The sequence below is a fragment of the Elgaria multicarinata genome, chromosome 5 (assembly GCF_023053635.1).
Source record: "Elgaria multicarinata webbii isolate HBS135686 ecotype San Diego chromosome 5, rElgMul1.1.pri, whole genome shotgun sequence".
Taxonomy (NCBI): Eukaryota; Metazoa; Chordata; class Lepidosauria; order Squamata; family Anguidae; genus Elgaria; species Elgaria multicarinata.
Genome location: NC_086175.1, coordinates 83,992,708 through 84,020,583, shown reverse-complemented (window position 1 = coordinate 84,020,583; position 27,876 = coordinate 83,992,708). Strand labels below are relative to the sequence as shown.

The 27,876-nt window shown below is 38.0% G+C and overlaps 1 protein-coding gene across 5 annotated transcripts in view; it reads right to left on the bottom strand.

Moving 5' to 3' along the window:
- ROBO2 (roundabout guidance receptor 2) overlaps window positions 1-27,876 on the bottom strand; it is a 523,934-nt gene that overhangs the window by 160,183 nt on the left and 335,875 nt on the right. For all 5 annotated transcript variants that reach the window (XM_063126764.1, XM_063126765.1, XM_063126760.1 and 2 more), the window contains exons 5-6: window positions 24,204-24,342; window positions 6,592-6,719 (exon numbers count right to left, since the gene is read on the bottom strand). In XM_063126764.1, coding sequence (XP_062982834.1) covers window positions 6,592-6,719; window positions 24,204-24,342 — 267 coding nt within the window. The remainder of the gene's footprint in view (window positions 1-6,591; window positions 6,720-24,203; window positions 24,343-27,876) is intronic.

Sequence of the window (27,876 nt, the reverse complement as noted above, 5' to 3'; positions counted from 1 at the left end):
CAAGCCTTCGTTAAATGCTCCTGTCTATTATTTAAGTTAGAATGATTTAAACTGCATTTACTGAATGCAAGGACCTCTATAGCATTTGAAAAATCTGTCTGGAACCAATAATCTGAGTAACACCTTTGATAGGTTCATATGCCGTCATCAAATGTCATTGCTAATGCCTGATTGATATGAAGTAGCTTCACATTAGGCCAAACTCCTGGGCTTTGATGAATACATCATCGAAACTCAGAGACTGGCAAATGTCAATCCAATAAAAGGGAAGCATCACTGTCTGATTTAAATATCAATTGAGATTTAAGCATGGCTGGTCAGAATTGTAGTACAGTTTGGAGAAAAGCCCAAGGCACCATTCTTCCTCATTCAGTAATAGACACAGAAGCTCATATTATATCTCATTTCCAATCATTGACAGAGCTGATGAAAATATAACACATAACTTCAAATGACCATAGGGATTTCAACTCAAGACCTCCCAAATTGCTGCTTAGATAACTTCTAGTTTCTTTTAAAAATGTGGAGTGATGGACAGGTTATTTATGCTTCGGATTGATACGAAGGCCATAGCTAAACCTAAGGTTTATCCCTGGATCGTCCAGGGGTCAAACCACCTAGGTGACAAACAGGGGATCCAGTGCTCAGGCAGGGGTGAACCCTGGATGATCCCAGGATAAACCTTAGGTCTAGCTGTGGCCCAAGACTGAAAGCAGTTGTTGCAACAAGTGACTTCACTCTAGCATTACGTTACAGTTGTGGGGTTGGTGAGGAAGGTAATGCTGACAGCCTTGTTTTACTCAGCAAGTTTTAAAGCTCAGGGCTGTACAGGGTATTTTCAGTACTTTCTCTTCAGTAGACTCTCTGAAGTGATACTTTTTTAATAACAATTTTCCTTTTTGTAGATGGCAAAGACAAGAACTAGTGTCTGTTATTGTTAATGATGATAATGATATCAAAGTAGAGTAAACAAACAAACAATATGAATTCAGTGTTTTTAACTCTTCCTTGCCTAAGCTCTTAAATGGTCTTTTCAGCATCTGACATGCGACTTTCAAACGGGAAATTTGCCAGTATACAACCAGTAGTTTAAAAAAATAACATTTTCAGGCCGTAGGCTTTGAAAATTAAATGGTCTAATTTCTGTTGGTTTTGTACCTTTAGAAAATTTCCTATCGAACAGATTGATTCTATGCATATTTTCTACGAAGGAACCCCCTGATTTCATGGGTTGAAGTTTATGGGATTGCAGCTTTAATTATACAAGACATGAACTTTTATTAAAGTGATTCAACTGCCATTATGTATTTTAATATATAATTTAAGTCAAGAGAATGATGACACAAAATGAAAAAGGTTTTAAAACACTGCACATTTCTCAAGTTTTGATTTCCAGAGTAAATTCAATCTGGGATGTGAGCTAAATTTTCCCCATTTTATTTTTGTGGGTTCCTATAACCTAGCCTTTCTAAGATGTTTTGGACCACAATTCCCAGGATTCCTGATCACTGTTCATGCTTCTTGGAGTTTATTGGAGTTGAAGTCCAAAACATCTGGAGGATACCAGACTGGGGAAGGTTATTGTAACCTATTTAAGAATAAAAATAAAGAATCCTAGTTTGGATCTCAAGGATCACCCTTCAGTATGCAACAGCTAGTCTGGAAAATTGCAACCTTTATGTTGAGTCCGCAAATAGAAGTAGGTGGCTTTCTTTTGACAGTACAGAAATTAGGAGGGATTCGTCCCCACTACATTGCCACTTCAGTAAATCTTGCTGATTGGGCTCAATACTAGTGTTTCAGAGGAAAGGAAAGCAAGATAAATGAAACATATGTATGTCTTAATTGTTGCCCCAATCTCCCATGGAGAACTCCATCATAACAACCAGTTGTCCTAGTATCCCGACCACAGCAACTTGGCCAGAAGCAACAGCTGCTAGAAGCTAGGAATCTCTTCGGGAAAGGAAAGGAACCTCTCGTGCAAGCACTGAGTCGTTACTGACTCTTGGAGAGATGCCAGCTTTCGCTGACGTTTTCTTGGCAGGCCTTATAGCGAGGTGGTTTGCCGTTGCCTTCCCCGGCCGTTATTACCTTTCCCCCAGCTAACTGGGTACTCATATTACTGACCTCAGGAGGATGGAAGGCTGAGTCGACCCGAGCGGGCTACCTGAAACCAGCTTCCACTGGGATCGAACTCAGGCCGTGGGGAGAGTTTCGGCTGCAGAAACTGCTGCTTTACCGCTCTGCGCCACACGAGGCTCATAGGAATCTCTTATACAGCAATAAATTCCATTACCACAGTCAGCAGCTTTGTGGGTGACAAGGAGAATAGCTATTTTATAGCTGTTACTAGAAAGCTGACTGGAAGTTCTATTTCTTTGGTCTCCACCCTTTATCTATAAAGCAGAGGTGGACACTTGTGGCCGTCTAGATGTTTAGGCTTACAACTCCCATCAGCCCTAGTCAGCTGGTGAGGGATAATGGATGTTGCAGGCCAAAACATATGGAGGGCCACAAGTTGCCCACCCCTGCCCTAAACGAAAGGGTCCACCTTACCAAAAGTGTGGGCAAAAGAATGGGCAAAAGAATGGGGTGGACTCTACACAAATGCATAGTAAAGGTGTTAATAAGAAACATTGTTGGTGTGGCTAGAAATGAAGAGTGACTGATTAAGGACTTAGTTGACAGGCAAAATGCTACTTAGGTAATCAATATAACAACTCTATGCACATTTACTCTGGGTAAGCTCATGTAATGGGAACTACTGTTTAAGATAAAAAGTACAAGATGAGGCTTGATGCGTATGTAACTGAGCACATTACTGCAGTTACTTTTAAAATTATTTTTCCACCAATATATAATAATAGAATAATGTCTTTGAAAGACTGAAAGTTCAAATGGCATGAACATGATTTCTGTGAGAGCCATAAATACAGCAGGGGTTTGACTATGGACTTTTATTCTTAAAATGCCAGGACTCCTGACTTCAAATTTTATATTCCCTGGCTTGTCTAATATTCTTTTATATCTCAAACGTTTTACATACATTTGCAATATAGCATTTTCCACTGTACTGAATAAGCACTATACCAATGGCTAGTTAAATTAGAAAGCCAGGAGAGGAAGGTAATGAGAAATCTTCTTTCATGTAGGAAAATCAATTAATTTATATATTTTCCTTTTTCACCTTAATTTGCTCAAGTTCAAGCTCCAGCGAGTTCAACAGATTCCCTGTCCCCTTTGTTCTACTCACTCCCCATATAGCTATGCTAACCTTTAGTGTAAGGAAATTATTTATCTCTATAATGTGTGCTGTAAATGAAGTTATGAGGGAACCTGAAGTGTGCAGTTAAGCAGTGGCCAATATTAACACTTCCACACACAAAAAAGAGAGTAGGAGGATGCTATTCCCCACCACCCAAAAGGAAATCTTGTGCCTGCTTTTCTCAAATTAGAAAATGAAAATCTGCTCAGCAAATACAAGCAGTCTGTGAATCTGTTTTGCAGATTAAAACAGAAAGCCTTTGCAGTACAATTTGTTATCTAAAGTGAGTATTAACAGTAATATTTTAGCAGCTGGATTATTACAAAACCTCTCTTTTTGTGATATGTGGACAACTCCCCACCTCCCCCACCTCTTATAAAGCCACTAGGTTAATTCCTCCCTTTCTTTTTTGCTCTAGATTCATCAAATTAAACTGAACAGTGTCTATGCATTAAATGATGGAAATGGAAGCTGGCGTCTTAGGTCAGTTGACCCCCTGTTCTAATAAAGCAATCCATAGAGACTTTGATCATCTGATTCAATGTGTATAAAAGGGAAAGAGCACTGATAAAGCAAAAAATGTTTTTATTAACCTTTCACAGCTCTACTGATCCTTCAGCACACACAGCTAAACTGTGAAATAGTGTCTGTGTGATATCCATTTGTAACACACAAGTGTGTGTGTAAGGAAATGTGTATACATTGTATGTCAACACGTACATATGCACATACATCTACCTGAGCTTCCTATAAATATTTAGAATGGCATTTTCAGAGTTGACTCACACTAATGCTTGTCTTAATACGGTTGATGTTCTGATTCCAATCAGGCAGATATCCACATGTATTATGATTTTGCAAATAGTTCAATATGTGTGCAGGTTTTGGGAAAACTGTATTCAGCCTCTAGCCATTCATGAGATTAGTGTGCTGGGAGATTCTGTAAGAAAATAATAGCACCTCTAACTGGAATCATACCAACTGAATTAAAAGGTACAACTGCCAAAGAAGTTCACACTTAGTTATGAAAAACATAAGCACCAGAAATAGGGATGCCTGAGAAATTCGTTTCAGTTAATTTTGACCAGAATGTTCCCAGTTCACCCTTCCTGGAACTGAATGTGGATCTCAATATAATTTGTGATTTAAGACCATAGATTTCCAAGTTTGCACTGTCATTCACAGAACCAAATGTATACATTTAAAAAAATGTATATGAAAAAACGCATACATTTGAAAAATGTGCTCAAAAATGTTTTAACCAACAGGAGAAAATGTGCAACTTTTAAAAATGCAGATTTTTCAATATCTAAACATAAATTTTGCACATTTTTAATGTTCACAACTTATGGGTACATACTGAAAATTGTGCATAAAGATATGCATGGATTTTCATGCCTAAAGGAAGGAGAAAAAACTTTCAATCTGATAATGAGATGAATTGGAGTGAGTGTCAAGGGGCAATTTGAAGAACCTCAACATGCTCATGTTTTGCTGATTCATACATCCCTAATTAGAAGCAGGAAAGTGAATGGAATTTCACCGGAACAACTTCTGTTCTAAAAAAGAAATAGAGAGCAAGATAGAGAGCAAGACTTATTTATTTATTTATATTTATTTATTATTACATTTATAACCTTTCTTCCATCATGGAATTTAAGGTGGCAACATGTGGTTCCCAGGTGGTCTCCCCCTCACGCACTGACCAGACCCAGTCCTGCTTAGTTTCAGCAAGGTGGCTGTCTCATGTGCCTTCAGAGCATGCCCTAGGTCCTTCTTGAGTAAATATTTGCTCTACAGCCTATTTTCCAGTGAAGTCACCCTTTGGACTCCATAAAGATATATCACTCAATATCTCTGTTCTGCTACCAATTGCCTTTTTCCTTTTTTAAAATCTCTAGCTTGGAAATTTATGTAGTCACTCCTCTTCCTCTTCTGCTGTTATTCACTACACTCATCCTTTCCCTTTTTCTGTATAGGCATCTCTCACACACTTCAGAACTCCTAAGCTCAATGAATTCCTTCATCCTTCTTGTCATTTTCCATTTTCTACATGCCATAGAAAATAACTTGTTCTTGTCCCAAGGGATTTCCATGCCTCATGAGACTATTATAATGTACACTGTGCTGGCACCTGCTCACTAAGTAAGTTCTTGGATGGTACAAAAATGAAATAAATAAATAAATAAATAAAATGTCCCCTCAGCAAGCAGTTGATGAAACTGCTACAAATGTTTCTCTCAAATTCTAACTTACTCAGGGCAATATAACCATCACATATTTTCTTTATGGTTACTTCTTCAAGGTCAGTTGTTATGCACAGAAATACTGTTCACTTTGGCTACCCTTAGAAGACTGAATTTCCATTACTTCATGTTTTTTTCTGCCGTAGTGGGCCTTTTTTTTCTATCTGTGATATGTTAAAGGACAGGGAACATAACTTTCTACATAGACAATAATGATAAATCCAGGTATATTATTTTACTTTACATGGTCAACTATGAGCTTACTGGAATCATCATAGATAGCAAAACACAAACAAAACAGAATAAACAAAAAACAAGCTTTTTTAAAAAAAAATCCAAATATTTAAGTTGATTCAGATATTGATCAGGGTCATTTTTTCTAAGCCTCAAATCATTTTCTCTAATATAAACCCAGAGTTTATGAGTTTAAATGCTCTTCCGCATAGCCTCTCTTGTATTAGAAATTAAAGGCATATGATTTCCTTTTTAACCATTATAAAGCAAGGGTGGGCAACTTGTGGCCTCCAGATGTTTTGGTGGACAACTCCCATCAGTCTAGACATCATAACTAATGGTGAGAGGTGCTGGAAGTTGTAGGCCAAAACATCTGGAGGGCCAGACATTGTCCACCTCTGTAGTTGACTGAAAGAAGACTGTCTTATGATCAACCCCTAGCATATTCACTAAAAGGAACTGGAGTTGGGGAAGTCTTCTTGGTTTCTCTCATTATGATGGCTCTTTATATCCTAAATCAGCTCCCCCCAATATCTGGCACCCTCCAGATATATTGGACTACATCCTGTCATGGCCATTTTGGATGGGGATAATAAGAGTTGCACTCTAAAACATCTGGATGGTGCCAGGTTGGGGAATGATGTCCTAAACTACAGTCTTGAATAATGACCTAACATATGTCTGTAGGAAAAAAGGATAATAATTTAAAAAAATCACAAGTTGCTTTTAATATATGTTTAAAAAACTAACCTTAATTATTTAGACAGATTCTTCTCAAAATTATCAGATTTGTATTGTTTCCACAATATATTCATTATATTCTTTTTCAAAGACTTCAGCGCTCACCTCGAACTGTGAGAGTAGCAGATGCTTCAACTTTTCCAACTCTGTTTTCAGCTATACATGTATAGGTCCCCTCATCTGTGCTCATTGCCTTTTTAATACGCAAGGTGTAGTCATCTTTGATGTCATATCTGCATATGAAACAGAGAAAGGGAAAATCACTGCTCAGCTTAATTTCTCACATGGAATGTACCAGACTTATTCTATCTTGGGATACATCTATGGAAGATAATTTATTATGTGGAATTAGATAATTCCATTGAACATTAATCTTCATGACACTTTTATTGCACCATGCATTACTTAAAAACTTTACAGCCATAAAATTAGTATTGCTATGTTCATGTGGTATCAAGGCTTTATTAATAATATCAGTCACTTTGCCCTTGATCTAGAGCACTATGATAAAATAGAGCTAACATGCATCAGTTATCAATATATGACATCCTAGGTTTACCCTGCCTCTAACTACATGAGTTGCATATTTTACCTCTGTTGTAATGGAAAATGCCTTTGAAACATTTCAGCTCCATAATAGTTTCCTAACAAAGTTATCCTTTGTGATGAGGGAACAGACTAATTATAACACACATACTAAATTAAAGATCTGCGAGAAATCTGAGCATAAACTGAGTATTCTGAACAAAATATGTTATCCTGGATTGCATCAGACAAAATATAAAACTGTTTTTAAAATAATGAGAAGGAACCCTTAATCCTGTATTTTAGAGGGATACAAACATAGGCTGATAAGGTGAAGATATTATAGAGATAACAAATAAATCAATAAAGCTAAACCTGAAGATTAGATAGATAGCTGTAAACCTGTAGAACAAGAAAAAAACTTGGCCATTTATTCACATGAAGATCCCCAGCCCTCTCCTAAAAGTATAGAAGTGGCTGAAATATATCCAGTTAGAAGGGCATAAGTAACCTGAGCTTAAATATAGACAGTTTGGGACACAACTCCGACATCAGTTGTGCTGGTCGTGGTCTGCCAGCCAGCTGCCTTTTAACCCTCTGCAGACTTTATGTTCACACCTATCAATCATGCAATTCTGCAGAAGCTGATGAGCATTGCTATTTACGTGGCATGCCAGAGCAGAAAGTTAGCCACAACTATCTTAAGTACCAGTATGAAGATTGGAGAGTAAGTGTGCTTTCAGAGTAGTCAATTGAACGGCTATTTTGAGCTGGAATACCAGCTCATGGCATTCTAGCCTGCCACATTTATCAGTGAGCTTCTAGACCACCCTGAAATGGCTTGCTATCTAACAAACAGCCAGCATATAGCAAGACTCACGGGACATTGCAACCATCTGGTCTCCTAAAGAATTGATGTAGTGCCCCATAGTCATCTGTTCTACTCACACTGCCCACACAAGTCATCGTGGTTCAGTGATAATCTATGACAAGTGAAGCAAGCAAATAAGAGGCTGGGAAATAATTGGCTCTGAATATGCTATGCTGTAGCGAAGGACTACTGTGATATAGAAGGTTACATTTACACATTCAAGTGGCTTGTGGGATAAGAAAATGAAAGACATATCCAGTTTAGATTCTTTAAGTAGAACACCAAAGTCAATTCAGTCTATATGACCTACACCTAATTCAATATAGAGTTCAGCATTTGTTCAGCACACAAGGAAATGGAAGTTCAAAAACCTCTGCTAACCCTTGTTGCCTCTTGCTCAGACAGTCCTTTTTACCTCTTGAAAGAGATATTTCAAGTCAGTATGATGATCCTGATCAACTCCTAACATGACCCTTACGATGATGATGATTATACAGCCCTTCCTCTAAAAAGGTCAGAGCAGTGTATATGTTAAAAAAAAGAAGAAATAGCATCTTCTTGTGTCGTGATTAAAAAAATAAATGTTTGAAATGCCATTTTTTAAAATGACCCAACCCCCCTCCCTTTCCAAGACTTTTCTTTGACAAAAATTCTCGGCTTTTATCATCATTGGTCCTAATCCTGTATGAATGTTCAGACCTTTATCACACACCCGTGCCGTGAGAGCCCCTCCTACCTATAGCAAGGTAAATGGCCAAATCCAGGCCTTTTCTGTATGATGCCCAAACTTTGAAATTCCAAAACTAATTGGTCACTTGACACAAGTTTAGATGTCATGCCAAACAATTCAGGGACAGAGCACTGTTCAGTCACTCCTACTGGCAGAGGAAGCAATCACCAGTGTGGTGTAGTGGTGAGTTTTGGACTGGAGATCCAGGTTCCAGCCCCCACTTGGCCATGTTCCTCACTGAGTGACTTTGGGCCATTCAATGACTTTCAGACTAACCTATGTCACAGAGTTGTTGTGAGGATAAAATGGAGACAGGAAGCGCATGCAAGCTGCCTTGGGTTCCTTGCAGGTAGGATGTAAATGAAATAATAAAGTAACAATAAATAGATAAACATGAGTTAACACACTGATTTATTACGGCAACTCAGTATTGAAAAACACACACTCAACAACCTGGGTTGTCATTATTTGCAAAATGAGCCATTATGTAATAATGAACTGTGGAAGTTGTGAAAAATGAATTCTATTTGTATTAGCTTTTGTTGAGAAAAGTGTTGAGAAAAGTGTTGTCTAGAGGGAAAACTCCACCCCACAGTGGAGGTTTTTTTAAAAACAAACAAACAAACACTCCACCCTGAATCTCCATGCTGTGCAGAGGAGAGTTCCTGTTGTCTGGAGGGCTCCGTGAAGTTTCCTGTTGACTTGAGTGGAATTTCCTAGTGGCCATAGAGTTCGCTGGCAAGAGTGGCAAAAGGAAGGAATGCTGGTCTAGGAGAGCGGCTGGGAATGGGTTTTTTGCAGCAATGGCTGATGGGATACCATTGGGAGGACTGGGGGAGGAAAGACTGCAGAGAAACTCTCAATCAACTGCTGCGTTGACTTTTACTCTACTCCACAGGGGGCCACGCCCACACAACGGTGGGGTTGGAACATGTTGTGTGGTGAGTACCCCCTATTAACTCCACCATTGAGTGGAGTTTTCCCACTGAGTAGAGAAAAGTGTTGTGTGAACTGAGCCAAGGCCTTAAGTCCTTTTAGTCTGATGATGATGATTATAATGATAATAATAATATCATAATATATTTATTTGTTACCCGCCTCTCCCTCTGGATCGAGGTGGGGTACAACACAAATGCAAACACCATAAAATACATATCACTGAACCATGATTACTTGTGTGGGCAGTGTGAGTAGAACAGATGACTATGGGGCACTACATCAATTCTTTAGGAGACCAGATGTTTGCAATGTCCCGTGAGTCTTTTATTTGTTATATCTTATTTTAATGATTTATGTATTTCATATTGTTTTACAGCCTAATTATATATTTATTTGATTTTAATTAAATTGTAATACTCTTTCTGAGAATTTTTATTCCAAAAAACAACTCAGGTTATATATCTATTGGTGGTTCTGCAGGAATTTTCTTGTAAAAACCATGAACATCTACAGGGATCTATGCACAGGACCACTATTTTTGCACTATTGTGGTGCTGGAAAGCGCCAAATCTATATTCTTACTTTGTAGCCTATAGACTCCAATGTAAGATTGAATTTGATGATTTTGGGGCAGTGGGGGTAAAAATCATGCAAAGAAAAGATGATCCATTTTAATTATACTGGATCTGACTTTGCCAAGAAAAGCAAAGACTTTTCTAAAACCAAAGCCCAAACAGATTAGGGCTGCAAAGTTGGTTGTGTTGACACCCTTGATTGGCACATGCACATGTTGCCCTAAGCTGCAAGGACCACAGATCACTACTGGGTAAATGTCAATCTATATGGATATTCCTTTGATCATCTCCGCCTCCGACTGTACCTAAGTAGACACTGGGAGAAGGCATGTCATTATTACTAGGTTTGGAAATTTGAGTCTTGGGGGCTCATTATGCTTACTTCAAATATAAAGCTGGCATTACAACCCTGAAATTCTTCACCAACTCAGATTTTAATGCAAGCTAGAGAAAAATTCCACTCCTTTCCATTCCTGTACATCCAGCCCCTAAACTAATCAACAGTGCGGTTGATTCTGATTTGAGTTGATTTGTGCTGAGCTATTTCCTGATTTGGAGGCAAGAGTCGGACTTTGGGGAGCTCGCCTACCACTAACTGGACAGTCCTTGTTCTTGCATATTCCCTTCCTTGTTTGTCTCCCACTGCAAACTAAAGAGAATAAATAGATAGGTTAAGTCTCATCCAAAACTGGCCCTTTATCTACCATGTTTCAAACATGAGGTGTAATACCTGCCCAGCCCTCGTTTTCTTCCAGTAATCAGGTTTGGAGGACTAAGGGCCTTGCTAGACCTGCCGGAATAAGCCAGCAGGGAGGCGGGGCGACGGCGCGCTGACGTTAGCACGCGCCGCCCCGGCTTCCGGACGCGGGACGCACAGGGACTTCAGGATCCCTGCAGCATCTGCCATTTTTTTTTAAGTTTAAAGGGGCCACGTGCGGCCCGAAAACTCCGGACCAGGTAAGTCTGTTTTTTTTTAAAAAAAACGAAGCCCCCCTCCCTGTCCCCGACCTTGCCCTGGCAGCGCTGCTCACTTGGTTGTTTGGGCGGCGGCGCCCGGCGCTCTCTCTCTCACCCGCCCTCCCCCCTTGCCATCCCCGATGCCTGCTCTCCCCCCTGTCCTGCTGGGTCCGGCCTTCCTCCTACCCCTCTCTTTCCCCCCCCCGGGCCGATGGGCACAGCGCTCGTATGAGCGCTGTGCCAGGTCCGTGGCTTTTCACAGCTACTCGCGAGTAAGCGAGTAGCTGCAAAAAGCCACAGATCTTCCTAGACGTTTCGCAGCCCCGGCCTGAGGCCGGGGCTGCGAAAAAGGCGCATCATAAGCGACTTCACTTATGGCACATTAGAGGAGGCCTCAGTGCGGCCTGGGGCCGGATTCCCCTGAGCGTCATGTGGAAGCACAGCAGGGAAACCGGCTTTCAAGGCGCGCTAAGGCCTCGTCTAGCAACGCCCTTTTTTATCTGCTGTAAAAATGTAAATAATGTCTGTCAGATTGAGTTCCAAATGTAAATTTATAAGCATGATAATGCTGTATAAATACAACTATGCTGTTAATTCTGTTGAAAAGAACTATTTTGTTTTATCTAACAGTTATAACTATTAACTGCTTTTGAGGCTCTATAGTTTGTTCTACACTGTCAGCTGAAACTGTGTAGTTATCAGAAACAATTGTTAAATGCTGCACACAGTTATTTCAGTTCCGAAATAAAAGCTGCAGTTATGCCTGTCTTTTATTAAGAAAGAAAAAAGCATATATGAGAACAGATTTTTTTTAAAAAAAAAACATTACTAGATGGGAAATTCTTATAGAAATGGGGTGATCTTGATTTTAAAGTTTGGCAGTCTTTGGCTTATATGAATGTAGTCTTTGTTGTTGACTTGATTAACAACAGTTGTACAACAGTGTACTGACAGTCCCTGCCATAGAGACCCCACCCCCACCCCAACACACATCCAATATGAAGCACTGCTGAAAAATGCAACCCAATCAGATTTGGTCCCTGGACAACATGTGCTATCATCACTGTAGCATAAATTGAGATTGATTGGTAACCAGCTGTGACAAATAACAGAAAAAGAGCTTTGCATTTTTTTTTTGGAGAAAGAAGTAGGAAATATAAATGCTTTCTGTAAGTCTAATAATGAATAAAACAAAGCAAGTTAATCTGCGATATCAAAATATAATCTGGATAAAAGAATTATATCTTCACAGTATCATGAAACAGTGGAATTTCTAAAAAAAAATTAAAAAAGATTTTTTGAATAAAATTCCTGACCCTATTAAAGTGAGTGGCACCTTGATCGTAAAAATTCCCGGGGTGGGGGTGATAAATCAACTGAAATATGCAGAAATGTCCCACAGAAATTAAGAATGCTACTGAAATATAGTTGTTTCTGGTATGCAAGTCTGACAATATAAATTATTTCTGGAGTTAAAGGCATATTTTCCAAACCCAAACGATTGTTTGGACTTATTTCTAGATGTGTTTTAAGTAAACAAATTAGGTAAACATTCAATAACTGCACAAGTGTATCACATTAAGAATTTCTGCATTCATGCTTGCTTTTGGAAACTTCCACGAGCACTTCTATATATGAGAAGAAAAATACTACTGTTTCTAACCATATGTAGCACATATTTCATGATCGTTCAGGATGGAGAACTGTCTTTTTCTTCTCTAATTTTGCTGCTGTTGATATCTCATAGTGAGCCCAATACAATTCCTGATGCATTGCACAACAACCAAAACTACCTGCACGCATAAGAATGTACAGCCACAACACACTTGCTGCTGGAGAAAATATTGTACTGACATTTTGTGTGTCTTCTCAGAGGTGCTTGGCTCAAAAGATTCGAGTTTACCTGAGAAGTGAGGTAGAAGAAACCGAGCTGACCAGGGCAAATGAAGCCTGAAAGTTCTGATCTAGATTGTCTATTAAATCCTTGCTTTTTGGATTACCCCGTTATGTTTCTTCCTTGTTGTCTCTTTTTTTTTTTTAATTAAATTTTTATTCATTTTCAACACTATATAAACATAGATAAACATTACCAAAATATAACTGAAACAAAACACAATAAGAAAAAGAAAAACATCAAATATCTGCTGCATACATATTGAATGATTGTTGAGTACAAATATCAAAACTATTACATATACCTTATCATACTACAACATCTTCGTTCTTAACATAAAAGTGCACCCCCCACCTCGGGATCATTCTTGAGTCCAAAATCTAATCGTTTCTTCTGCTGGTGGTTTCCCACTTCCCTTAGTAAACACAAACACTAGGAACTGTTTCCAAATTCCTTCGAACTCATTTATTTTAGTTACGCCTTTTCTCCACTTAATATTACATGTCAGTTTATCATTAATGGCTATGTCCCATACTTCTTTGTACCATTCCTCAATAGTATATTCCCCTTGGACCTTCCAGTTCCTAGCTACCATCAGTCGTGCTGCAACCAACAAATTCGATATCAGCTCTATAGTTCCTTTTCCACACTTTATATCTTCAAATAGTGACAGCAATGCTATTTTTGGTGTTTGTTCTATTTTCATTCCCACTATTTCTTCAATTTCTGAGAACACCATCTTCCATAATCTTTGTACATATTTGCATTGCCACCACATATGTAAATACGTTCCTTTTTCCCCACAACCTCTCCAACAATTTGCTGAATGTTGATCACTTATCTTATTCAATCTAACCGGGGTTAGGTACCACCTCCATAGGATTTTAAAATAATTCTCCTTTATTCTTACTGATAAACTTCTCAACACTCTTTGTTTCCATAGTCCCTCCCAGCTCTGTCGCCCTATTTGTATCTTCAAATCTGATTCCCAAACCATTTTCTCTGTATTCTCTCTAAACTCCTTCTCTAACAATATTTTATATATTTCACTCATTAATCCTTTTGAAACTATACTACCTCCTTTCCCTTCCTCCTTACTTACTACTAATTCTTCAAACCTCGTCATCTTTCTGCACATTCTATTATCTTTAATCCACTTTTTATTCCATTGCTCTAATTGACCATATTCTAGCCAAGATAGCTTCTTCTCCTTTAACAAATTTTCCATATCCTCTCTTGTTTTAATATCTCTTACCCAATCCTTTAATCTTATTTTATTTTTCTCTTTTAATATTTTACATAATCTACCCTTTAGATCCTCTGGGAAATTCTTTAACATTATTATCGGTGCTAAGGGAGAGTTGCTCGGAAGCAGCTTCCCTTTAAATTTACTCCAAATTTCCCATTGAGTCCTCAGGAGTGGATTATCTATACTTCCAACCCACTTTCTTCCTCCGTCTTTAAAAAAAACATTCTCCAAATTCATCTCTACCTTATTTATGGTTTTTTCTTCCATCCAATATAAATCTCCTACTCCCATAATTGCTTCTGCAACATGTCTTAATCTATTTGCTACGTAGTATAATTTTATGTTTGGGAGACCCATTCCCCCCTTTTTTTGGCTTAGGTACCAATTATTTTTATTCACTCTTGCTCTCTTTTCTCCATTACAATATTTATTAATAATATTTTGCCAACTTTTTATCTCGGTTTCTGATATTTTTATAGGTAGCATTCTAAATACAAAATTAATTTTAGCTAATATCTTCATTTTTATTAAGGCTATTCTTCCGAACCAAGATAAATTTAATCTTTTATATTTCTCCAATTTCTCTAATACCTCTTTCTTTAACCTCGTTAAATTTTCCTTTTCAAGATTCTCTAAATTTTTTGTAATTTTAATTCCCAAATATTTAATCTCATTCTTAACTTTCAATTCCATTCCCTTAAATTCCCAATCCTTTTCTTCCTTCTTGGTATAGTTAAACAACATCATCTCTGATTTAGACCTTGTTGTCTCTATGGATTTGCTCATCCTTTATCCAAGGATTAAGTTTTGGCTTGGCCTTAGCAGAACACACACTCGCGCATGCACTGTAGCAACAGAAAGAATATCAAACAAGAAGGGAGGAGGAGGGTCAGATTAAAGCAAAAGTTCTGTCAGGGTGGGGACCTCCCTGCTCTTAAAGAGAAACTGTCCCTGGTTTTATATTGTGGTTGTTTTATTCAGTGTAATTCTTTGTATCTTTCAATTTTATGGTTTTAATCTGTTTAAGTTGTTGGGAAGGAAAGGAAAGGAACCTCTCATGCAAGCACTGAGTCATTACTGACTCTTGGAGGGACGCCAGCTTTCGTTGACGTTTTCTTGGCAGGCCTTATAGCGGGGTGGTTTGCCATTGCCTTCTCTGGCCGTTATTACTTTCCCCCAGCTAACTGGGTACTCATTTTACCGACCTCGGGAGGATGGAAGGCTGAGTCGACCCGAGCCGGCTGCCTGAGAACCAGCTTCCGCTGGGATCGAACTCAGGCCGTGGGGAGAGTTTCAGCTGCAGAAACTGCTGCTTTACTGCTTATTGTTAATTGCTGAGAGAGAAATGCATGTGCTGTTAATAAATAAACAAAATAACATACTGAGTCTGTGGCCTAATCTATACAAAGCAGGATATTACACTATGAAAGTGGTATGAAAGCAGTATATAAGAGGCAGGAGCCACGCCAAGCAGGATATAGCGTTATAAAAGCAATATATGGTATGTGTCAATGGGCCCCAACAATTGTCAGTGAACTTCAATACTGCTATAAAGCAGTAGTGTGGCTCCTGCCTTTTATATACCGCTTTCATATTGCTTTCATAGTGCAATATCCTGCTTGGTGTAGATTAGGCCTAGAAGTAACAATTAGCCTTAGGTAAAGGCCACCTAACTGAGCTTCCTAACTGAGGGCCTCTTCATATGTTAATGTCCCCTATACAGGAGAAAGAGGAAGTGGGCCTTGCCCTTGCCCTTTCTCTTCCCTGCCCTTCTGGCCATAAGAGTTGCTTCCAGAGAGGTAGGTTCCAGAGTTCAACTGACTTTCTATATTCTTGGGAGTACATTTGCACGTTCCTATACATTCATTCCACTATGTTCAATTAACAGCAGTGGCTGTGACATAGCTTCTATGGATGGGAAAGATCTAATTCAACTAAGCAGCTATTTGAAAATAATAATAATCCCAGCCATCCTTTAAAATGTACATTATTTATTTGCAACTATGTGCTTATTCATTGATTCATTTAACTATGATTGCCCAGTACTACCAATAAAATGTCAAAAAGTGTTTCTGTTTGTTTTGGTCCAAAAATGTAGATTGGAAATACTTCATTGGAAACAAAATCTATACTATTAAAAAGGTTGTGACCTGAAAGGTATGTCCTCTGCCCACACCATAATTTTTTAAAATTAGTGTTACAGCACTGTGGCTCCCTTTGATTTAAAATTTGTATTCCTTTTGGTGCCTTCTGAAAACATCATTGTTCCAGGAAGCCTTTCCTTAATGACCAGCCAGGGTTCAAGGTCCACCTTTCATTTTGCTTCTTTTAAAAATCTGTTTTAAGGTGTTTTATTCTGTTTTTATTGTATTTTATCTTGTACACCGCGCTCTGAGATTTTGAATGGGGAGCAGTATATAAATATTGTAAATAAAGAAATAAATTATTGCTATTTCACAAATATTCTAAAAATGTATAACTGACAAGTGTGTTGGTGTTAATTAAAGGACTTATTTAAAAAATAACTAGGTGCTAAAAATAAATAACTGTACAGGTTATAGTGAATGTGCGCTGACCTGTGACAGATTCACCTGTCTGATACGCTGCTCAAATCATCAGCTGTTAAGGCAGTCATATATGAATTAATGTTCATCTGGTAAAATAATCTTCATTTAACATTTTGGATGCAATCAGCCCTCACCAACCCAGATCATTCTAGATTTTGGGTCTGCAAGTACCATCAGCCCTTGCCAGAAATTGTGGGAGTTGTAATCCAAAACATCTGAATGGATGTCTAGGAGAAAGGCCATTGAACTCAAAAGGATTTACTTCTGAGTAGAATAGGATCAAGCTGAAGATTAGTTTATTCCTAGTTTGGTGTTATCAGACAAAATTATTTATGGCAATAGATATCCTGCCTTAGTCAGTTGCTGTCTTCAAAGTATTAAGCGCTTATCAACACTTGCGATTCTTAGAGTACATCTTATGGGATTTATTTATTTATTTATTTATTTATTTATTTATTTATTTTGGCTGAAAACATTTCAGCCAAACAGTTGCATTTTTTTAAAAAAATGGCTGGCTGGAAAACATTAAATCAATATAAAAATCAACAGTTACATTTAATGTATGAAATTGTCTGAAGTTCCCAAGTCCCAGCCTGAATCTTATGTAATGTGGCTATTTACAATGCAGTGCTCAGATTTATTCCTCTGATGTTCAATTGGGAGCAAGCAAACATTTTAAAGAAATTAATAAAAAGTGAAATTTGATTACAGATAATGTGGTGAACACAAATAAATATTACAAATATTCACAGAGCAGTAGAAACTGACACCCCCTACCATTTCACCTATATTGTCGTTTTGAAATTCTGCCTTCATCAAGTAAGTCAGAATTTAGAGAGAAGAGTCATGGTATGTCTGCTCAGCATTATAACCACAGAATGACTATGTAAAATAATTTGATGTATAATAGTTGGAGCCAACTGTCATCTTCACAGGCATTGACAACTAAGATGATATAAAAGTAATTCTGTGGAAACTGGACATTCTTTATCCCTTTAGCAGAATGGAAATCTTTGCATCAGATTTGAGGCTCATATATCTGACAGGTTGTATTACTCTTTCGATATTGTAATTCATGCCTCAAGCACTGGAACTTCAAGTCTTAGGCATATCAGCACGTAACAAACATCTCAGCATCTAATAGAGGACACTGAAATGATGAAAATGGGACACACTTTTCACTTTCAAAAGAGCAAGTGGTTAATGGTTCAACAACAACCAGGAATGAGACAAAAAATGAACATAACTTTAGCTGACCAGTATAGAATTTTGTTTTGGTTTTAGCTGACCAGTATAGAATTTTGTTCTGGTTTTAGCAAAGTAGTAAACCATGATAGTTTTGCAAATGAATTAAAGAGAAATGCTTTCTGATCTTTATTTTATATAGAGAAAAGATATCAAATGGCAAGCATAATGGGCCCTGTAATGCTCAGAACATGTCAGAATTAATGCATTGTACAGTACTTCTGGCAAAGTGAGGATTACTGCCATTCCATTTCCCATCTTCATATTTAGTAAATCAAATAAATTCAAATAGCACAACATGTGACAGTAATGTACTCTATTAAAAATGAGATAAAGAAATAATCTAGAGACTGTCTATAACCTCTCCAGATGTACATAAGCATACAAATAATTCATTATTTTTTCGCTTTCACTGATAAGCTGTTAAGAACTTCCGATTTATTTATTACATTTATATCCCGCCTTTTTTCCTCCAAGGAACCCAAGGCGGCGTACATAATCCTCCTCCTCTCCATGTTATCTTCACAACAACAACCCTGTGAGGTAGGTTGGGCTGAGAGTCTGTGACTGGCCCAAAGTCACCCAGTGAGTTTCCATGGCCTAGTGGGGACTAGAATCCAGATCTCCCGACTCCTAGTCCAACACCTTAGCCACTGCACCACACTGGCACTCTGTTGTCTTCCCTGTGCTTCTTATAAATGGAATTAATCTCTCCTTGATAGGTAGCACAGGAAACCAGAAAACATAACTGATTTAGCAAGAGATGATGTTGAAAAATGCTATGTTGAATATTAGAAACCACCTTTTCCCATCTGTCCATTCATTTAAGATGGTTAATTGTTATTAATTAAAACTGAAAATTTGCTGATGTAACCAAAGATTAGATCCCTTATGCTAGAGAAAGAAAAGTCTTACTTCTAATTAATTTATAATACACACAGGGCTGCATTTAGTTACAATCTGCACAGTGATTAACTTGACTAAAGCACATAGCATTATAGCATTATTAACTCATATTTCATTGAAAGGTCATTTTCCCCTTGGTTGTGTATTGTAGAAATTTCAGTTAAGCATTCTATGTAAAAGAATGCAAATGCTCTTTTGAAGTCCATCCCTAGCATTAAAACAAAAAAAAATCACATATACAGTTTCTTCTTATCTACTTTTTTTTTTTTTGGCAAGGGGGGGGGGGGGAGAATGAGGTCCTGAAGTGGATTCTCATGCCTCATATTAAATAGGAAACTAAGGGTTTGTGCCCAATAGTCTTGCTCCATATACAATCCTGTATTTTTGTATTCAGAAGATGGTCTTTACATCATGACCTAAGGAATATCCTCCTGAACCCTGTCACATGGGTTCAGGTGAATGCACTCCCCTCAAGGACATGAAGGGATTGCAGGGCTGTGCTACATTGCCTCACCAATCACCACCAACATGCATATCAGCCAACACACACCACTGGCTGGGTGTTTGGGGGCTGATCAAAGGGCCCTAAACATTTTAAAGCTTCTCTCCATGCACAGGAATCAAGATATGTTGAGGATCCCCCCTTGTTCGTATGGAGGGATTTCTATATGCATAACTCTGTATGCTCATAGGGCTACTTTACAAGGCCACCAATACCATGGTCAATTGGAAGCATGGCTGGCACAGGTGTTGATAAGAGGGTCCTTCTCAGACATTCTTTAAGTGCATGGGAGAGTTCAAGGGAACCTTCCTCTAATGTAATTTATTTCTGCATTGGTTGCACACTGTGGACAATGATCTGATTTCTAAAGAGACTTATTTATTTTTACAATTATATTTCAGTTTTCATCACAACAGTACAGGTACTGCATTCTACAGCTTCCAAACAGACACGTAGAGTACACATTGCTATAATAAGGCTTTGTTGTGACTAGGGAATGAATGACAGTAGCTAAATCCCTATCTTCCAGAAAAGCATATAATATCAGCTGAAACAATTTCAATCCAACAGTCAAATTACATCAGCTTTTTGGTTTGTAGGAGATATTGTTGAATGTATTCCTGGTTGACTTGAGCTCCTAAAGACACAGTATCATTGATATGCCATTATCTTAGGTCAGAACTCAACCCACAATTCCCATGCTACCACCATGAAATATGTAAATAAGATAATTTGTAATTATCTTTGTAATTTTGCTATTATCTTTGGAGTTTTGCTATAATTTGAAGCAAAACTCCCATCTTCCCTTTAGTGATGGAAGTCATCACTAAAACTACAGAATGCTAGAACAACCTGGTGTTGGCTTGAGAGCCCTTCTGGCTCCATCTATATAGTTAATTCAAAACTTGTTTGACTTGAAACTAAGGATACTGCCTGGGTTACTGCTGACATCCCTTTAGTTGTTGTAATTGCAGTAGAGCCAAGAGCAATATCAAATGCCCCCCCTTTTTTTATGAAAAGCCATGCTGAATTATTCAAAAGAGGAGGAAATATTTGGAACAGCTTGCATCTGCTCTAGTGATAGGAACAGGCTAATGCAGGGTTTTGTGCATCATTAAGGATACAAACATTTCATTTACTTCTTTACATGTGCAGACTTCATTAAACTGGGCTGGGTCCCAGTTTAGTTTATCCTTGTAACCTTTCCTGGGAAGAAGAAATCAGTGTGTGCTGGGTGTGTGATTTTAAAGCATATATTCAAATCTTATTCAATCCTGTTGGCAAAACAAAGCAAAAACTCTCTTACATAATCAATGAAAGCACGATTCTGCTCTTTAGGATTCCCACAATGGTCTTTTTGCATAATAACCCACAGATACATAACAGCCTGATATTATGTTGTGCAAAGTATACACTTCTTTCATTCTGAAGTGCTTCTTAATGTTCCTCTACCTTATTGCACTGCAAAGGAATCGTCTAAACAAACACTTCTTTCCTGCTGATATGGTATGGTAGCTTGCCATTTTCAATTCCTTAACCCAATACTCATCTAATCAGGAAATGTCTGTACATGCAATACACAAGTACAGATTGTAATTTCATTAAAGATGTATTTACTGAACTGAGCCAGCTGCTCAGAGCAGGAGTACAAAAAAGAACCATGTGACAGATACTTAGATATGTTTAAGGAAACTGACAAATGCATTCATTCAGTGCAGTAGCTCCAGTCTCACAAGAGCCGGCACTGCTATCTTCTTCTATGTAAAGTGTTTAAACAGTTATTACAGTGTGTCATAAATTTTAACTTGTAATTGAAAATCTTTCCACTTCCTTAAGAAAAGAATCCTGTATCACTTGCTACATAATTACAGGCTATGCAGCTGGTCTCTTAGGCTTTGCTAGAAATTTGAAAACATGAAATGCTGCACAAACCCTAATCAAATTTTTATTAAATGTTAAGCCAAAGAAATGTCATCCCCTCACACCGCAGAATCTCAGAGAGTAACAATGGCTCTATATACAAGTCTAAACAAACCAGAAGATTCAAGATCTGATTCAGGCCATATTTAGTTAGAAGTCATTACTGATGCTCTCCATCATTTAGGGATCTCACTGCCCTTCAATATAAGTGTGTCAGTCCTATTTGTGTCAAGCACATGTCAAAGACAAAACTAGTCACATTTATAAGCCACTTCAAACGGTGCACTGTTCCTGTTGTTTGGTTTACATTTTCAAAACACTTTGAGAAGATATCCAAAACACTTTGACTCAGTTCCTTTGGAATGTTCTAGCCTCGACTTTAAAACTATTCTTTAAACTACAGAGCACATTTCATGAGTAAAAACTATTATTTCACCCATGGACATCAAACCAGTAATTGAATAGGTTCTTCACCTTCAGTAAATTGCCATCAGTCATACTTGATTAACCATTTCCCTAGTCTTTGTGGAGGGTAGTAGGTTTGGACTGATCTTGAATTTTTAGAGCAGTTAAATAAAATATACACACCAGGTGCCTTTACCCTTGATTTGCAATGCTTTTCAATCTTGGGCCATTGATTCAAAATAGGTCCAATAATAAAGATTGCAACAATCCAGAGCATAAATTCTCCACTATATGAATTATATTCTATTTTTCTAATGCCACTATGTTTCCATAACAGATTATTAATTTGTTGACACTTCTTCATGGCCTATAATTGTAGGTGCAAATAATACAGTAAATATATGTATAATACTGGCATACTAATATGTTTGCATGTTCTGTTATTGCCAGTTTGCTGTTCCAATAAAGAATGTAAAGAACCAAAATATGGGCGCAGGTAAATGACTTGGTTCCTTTCCTTGAAAGCATTATCTCATAGAATCATAGAATAGCAGAGTTGGAAGGGGCCTACAAGGCCATCGAGTACAACCCCCTGCTCAATGCAGGAATCCACGCTAAAGCATCCCTGACAGATGGTTGTCCAGCTGCCTCTAGAAGGCCTCTAGTGTGAGAGAACCCACAACCTCCCTAGGTAACTGATTCCATTGTCGTACTGCTCTAACAGTCAGGAAGTTTTTCCTGATGTCCAGCTGGAATCTGGCTTCCTTTAACTTGAGCCCGTTATTCCGTGTCCTGCACTCTGGGAGGATCGAGAAGAGATCCTGGCCCGCCTCTGTGTGACAACCTTTTAAGTATTTGAAGAGTGCTATCATGTCTCCCCTCAATCTTCTCTTCTCCAGGCTAAACATGCCCAGTTCTTTCAGTCTCTCTTCATAGGGCTTTGTTTCCAGACCCCTGATCATCCTGGTTGCCCTCCTCTAAACACGCTCCAGCTTGTCTGCGTCCTTCTTGAATTGTGGAGCCCAGAACTGGATGCAATACTCTAGATGAGGCCTAACGAGGGCCGAATACAGAGGAACCAGTACCTCACGTGGAAGCTATACATATATTGCCAAAGAGGTATGGGATCTAGCCATAAGTAAGTACACAAACAGTCCTATTAAACAGACAAATTCATCAGCTACTTTTCAGAAAGGCCTGAAGCTATTGGATGCAGCTGAGGCTAATTTTTTGAGGAAAGAACATTCCCTCTTTTGTACTTTTCTCTTCTTGTTTTTGACAGAACAGTGTCATAGCTTATCAAATACTCCACATTACTCTAGGAGCATTAGTCAACTACTCTGACTGTAAGATCCTTGGGAGAGGCCTTTCTATCTGCGCTGACACCACAGGAGGCAGATTTGGTGAGAACGTGAAGCAGAGCCTCTTTGATGGCTGCTCCCATGGTCCTGCAAGGCCTGCCCCCATTTTATTGTCCTTCTGACAAAACGAATTTTTTTTTTTATTCAGGCAGGCTTTGGTTGTTCAGCTGAATTGTTTGTATTTTTAACAATGTGTTGTTGTTTCTGTTGTTTTTATTTTCATTTCTATATCACCCCATCTCTGGGGCAACAAAGTTTTTAACCGATGTGTCTTAATTTGATGTGATTGTGGTTTAATTATGTCACTTTTTATATGTATTTTATTACTGTTCCCTGCACTGAGCATCATTTTTAATGGAAAAATGGGGTATCACACCAGCCAAGCACCACTTTCAAATCTACTGTCAAATGGAAATCTTTCTCACAGAATAGTAGAGTTGGAAGGGGCCTAAAAGGCCATCAGATCCAACCTCCTGCTCATTGCAGGAATCTACCTTAAAGCATACCTGACAGATGGCTGTCCAGCTGCCTCTTGAAGTCCTCTTGAATGCCAATATCAAGTACTGAATTTTTAATATTTAAAGATATGCAGATAATCCACAAAACCAAAACATGAATATTTGGATGCATCACTTTTCAAAAAAATGTCACAATTGTTTGTGGAGCAATTTCAAAATGTGTATTGCAGTATGAATACCTACTATTGCTTCTGCATGACTTCTTAGACAAACACATAATATCCAAGAATTGTACACATATGCTACAGAGGACAGGGCTCACACTCCATTCATGGCGTTGAAGTGTATAGAATTTCAATGGTTGCAGCTTTTCTCATTTTACTGTGACAAACTGCAAGTGCACAATGTCCCACTTTTACAAAATTATTAGTTACAGGAGCTCCGTCTGCCTTTGATTCTGTCAGCCTAAGGGCAAGAAAGTCTACTATGAAAGCATGGGTTCAACAAGTAATAAAGCTTCTTTACCTCTTTTCCTGATCTGCAGCATTTTATATGAGCAAATACACCAATGAGAATTACCAGAAAGGAGAACAATAATGAATGTTTTCCCTACCTTCCTCTTGGCAAGTCATTGTCATCTTTCTTCCAACGCACTGTTGGCTGAGGATCTCCCTGTACCTGGCATCTGAATTCTACAACTTCTTCCTCCAAAACCACCTGGTTGATTGGTCTCCTGAGAAATGTAGGTCGTTCTTGAAAACAAGAGTTCCACATTAAACGTCAGCTATTTTCCTCTAGAATTGTTTGAAAATAATGCAGTCCTCAGCTCATAGAGCCTGTACAAGCCTAGACCAAGTCATTTGAATGAGGCAGAAAAGCAAAAACAATTTCAACCCCCCCCACCTGACCCCACCTTTCCACCTGCCAAGGTACAGAGCATCCAAGGTTTGCAAAGTTATTTTGGTACCTGAGGCAGAAAATCCCACAAGCACTTGCCCATTCCCTCCTTGGAAGTAAAAATACAACATTAATTTATTAAACAGCTAACAATATGCTGCCCTTTCATGATGTCCAAAATCAGCTGCCTCATTCTGCTTAATGATAGGGCCTGCCCTGAGTCCGTATGCTCAACCGTATTCCACCCCCCTCACACTGGGAACCATTTGTTGAATTACAGGGGTGTGCTTATCTCCCATACAAATAGCACTCCTGTTTTTCTCAGTACAATTTACTTGTGCTCTGAAATAAGGGGAGGAATAGGGATTTAGAGAACATATATATGGGAATCCTACGTAAATGTTACACTACTGTGGACTAAATATTACTCTTTATTTATATCTGAATAACTGATCAACATTTTTACTTAACAGTTCATTGAAAAATAATTATTTTAAAATCAGTAAAACTAAAGATGAATGGCCAAAACAAAGGATTTGCTATATTCGTTTCACACGATCAACAATCAACAACAGTTTTAGTTACTGCATAACAAATGTATTTGTTTATATTATCTCTGGGGCATAAGATGGGCTTGCAAAAGTTTTTTCTCTTGATCGCTTCCACTTTAGTGGCTTATGCAAGTTTTCCTGTGACACGAATGCATGTTTCTGTAAGGCAAACATACAGCCTTCTCCGTTCTCCAGATGCGTTGGGGAAGGCTGACACAGAATGTTCTATTTTCTTTAACAAAAAAGAGCTTGCAAAGAAAACAAATAACTACAGAAGTGCAGACTACAGAAACTGAGGACGTGGCAAATCAAGATATCCATGATTTTCATTTTGCATCCTTTTTGCAGTTTTCTGAATGTTTGTCAGGAAAGAATACATAATTTCCCATGTTGTTTTCTGCTTACATATCACTCAGAGAGTGTTAATTATACTTCCATAGAATGATCAGAGTGAATGCCATTGCCAATGCAATTAACATTCTTTATGTGAGATTAACGGGATTTGAATCACCTGCATAACTTGTTTATAATGTTAATCTCTCAGGAGACAAAAGAATTCAGCTTTCTGTATGTTACTTATATAGTTCAGTCAAGCTAATTTCATAGCAGTTTTTCGGAAAATATGACATGCTTTTTAAAAAGTTGTTCCCATAAATTTTGGTGGTATAATTAAAATTGCAATTTTGTCAACAGTATTTAACACGTAAATTAAAATCATATGCATATATACCATGTTTAATATAGCTGTTTTATAAGCTTCAGCTGAGTAAATAAAGAACCTTCACCCCAGACTTTGTTTCTGTAGGGAATATTAAAAGCCTTTGAAGAAGGCTATAAAAATAGGTCACATTTATATGTCACATCAGTCGTTTAGACTATTGCTGTTATGACCTTTATAACTTCCGAATAAACTTTGCTTGTAGTTATAATGTAGCTAGCTATTGAATTAACAGAGACTTATGTTATGCTGTAAGATGTGAGAGCCACATGAGAGAATTTAGACACACTTTACTGAATGCAATAACATAAGGCTTTCAGAAACTGCTCCAACCTGCTCAGTAGAAAAATTCTGGTCTGGCTTTGGAAGCTGACGATCCTCCTTAGCCTTCCTATTTCCTTTTCCTACTTACTTCTCCCTTATTTAAATATGAAAATACCCTGCAATCATAAGGAATTATAGGTTTTTCAGATAGTCTTTTTTCCATACACCTTAAGAAAAGGAGTGTGATTACAAACCGTTAGGTTGTCAAAATTTTAAAGACCTAAGCATCTGGCTGACTGACTGTAATGTACAGACCAACCCAAACTCAAAGCCAACTTCTCCTCCTTCACACTTCTTTTCACTCCAATATATGGAGTTGTATAACCAGTGATGGCTTTGTGCTAGTGGAAAGCAGTTCCACCTATTCAAGGGCGGGACCCTATTTTTGTCAATCTCACCTACCCACTGCAGCACCCCCCCAAGCCTCTGTAAACTACTCTGGAGGGTTGTGAGACCCTTTGGAGAAGAAAGGGATACAAGAGCAAGACCTGCAGCAAGTTGAAGGGTTACAGACCTATCTCGCACAAGCAGAAGCCCCTCCCATTAGTACAAATACACCATAGGGTACAATCCATTGTCAATGATGAAGTAGTACATATAAGATCAAAATTTTGTTCTGACCATCCATATGCCCGAGGCAGAACTGGGGTTTCTGATTGTGCGCTTGCCTAGGAGAGAGCAATAATTTTGGTACCCTGGTTATACTAGATACTTTATCCCATTAGCATGGAGGACATGCAGGCTTGACTGACATTGGGTTGAGATTTCCCCCAAAAAAAACAATTAGCAAGCTTTACTTAATCTGCGGCACTTTTAAGACCTTAAAAAAAATAACAGTACGTACTGTTGCTTTCTGTAGATAAAGCAAATGATTTAGGACCAAGATGTAAATTAGATGTTTTGATGTATTTCTAACATATGCCATTCAAGTATAGAAAACTCTCTATTTATAGATGATATAGGAACTGGATTAGTGGGAGAAAGAATTTACAGCAGACACTAAGAACATTCCCCTGAATAACTGTATATACGTTAAAAATATGGGGGAAAACAGAATGCAAAATGAAAACACTTCTTGTTAACACACAGGAAAATGTGTCAATTTGCACTGTATACCTTAGTAAAAGTTTCTGAAAGCTATATTTTCACTGAATATATGTACTTATAGTTCCTCTTTCTTGTTTTATTTGTTTGTGCTTATTGACAGTTCAATTCCAAGCTTTTTAAGAAAAATTCTACATGTAAAATTTTAGTCCTGGCCTCCTTACAGTTCCCACTGGATTCCTGGTAACCACCCTACTTACTCTTACTCAGTTTCACCAGAGGCTATGCCTCAAGCTAAATTCACTGCATGGGGACTTTGAGATCAGTTATGAATGACACAGTAAAATTGATTTTAGATATTAGTAGAAAACATTTCAAGAAAAATAATAATGAGGGTCTAAATCCTGGAAAAGTTTGAAAATCAGTGCTAAAAATAAAATAAATAAATAAATAAATAAATAAATAAATAAATGGGCTGTGTGCAAAACCCTCTTACAGGTGTTTTAAAAGTAGAAGAATGATTAATCAGCAGCTAACAAATTAACTTTCCTCTTCCTTATTCAGCACTTTCTGTGTACTTGCCAGACATGGTATTAAACTTTCAGTTTCCCACATAAGCCAACCTTAATTTCCTGCACTGCTTTTATTTTAGGTACAATGCCAACATTTACAGGACTCGGTTTCTAGAGGAAGGCATTTAAGTAAATATTAAACACCTAGGTAGACTGTGTCATAGGAGCTTATGGGCACAA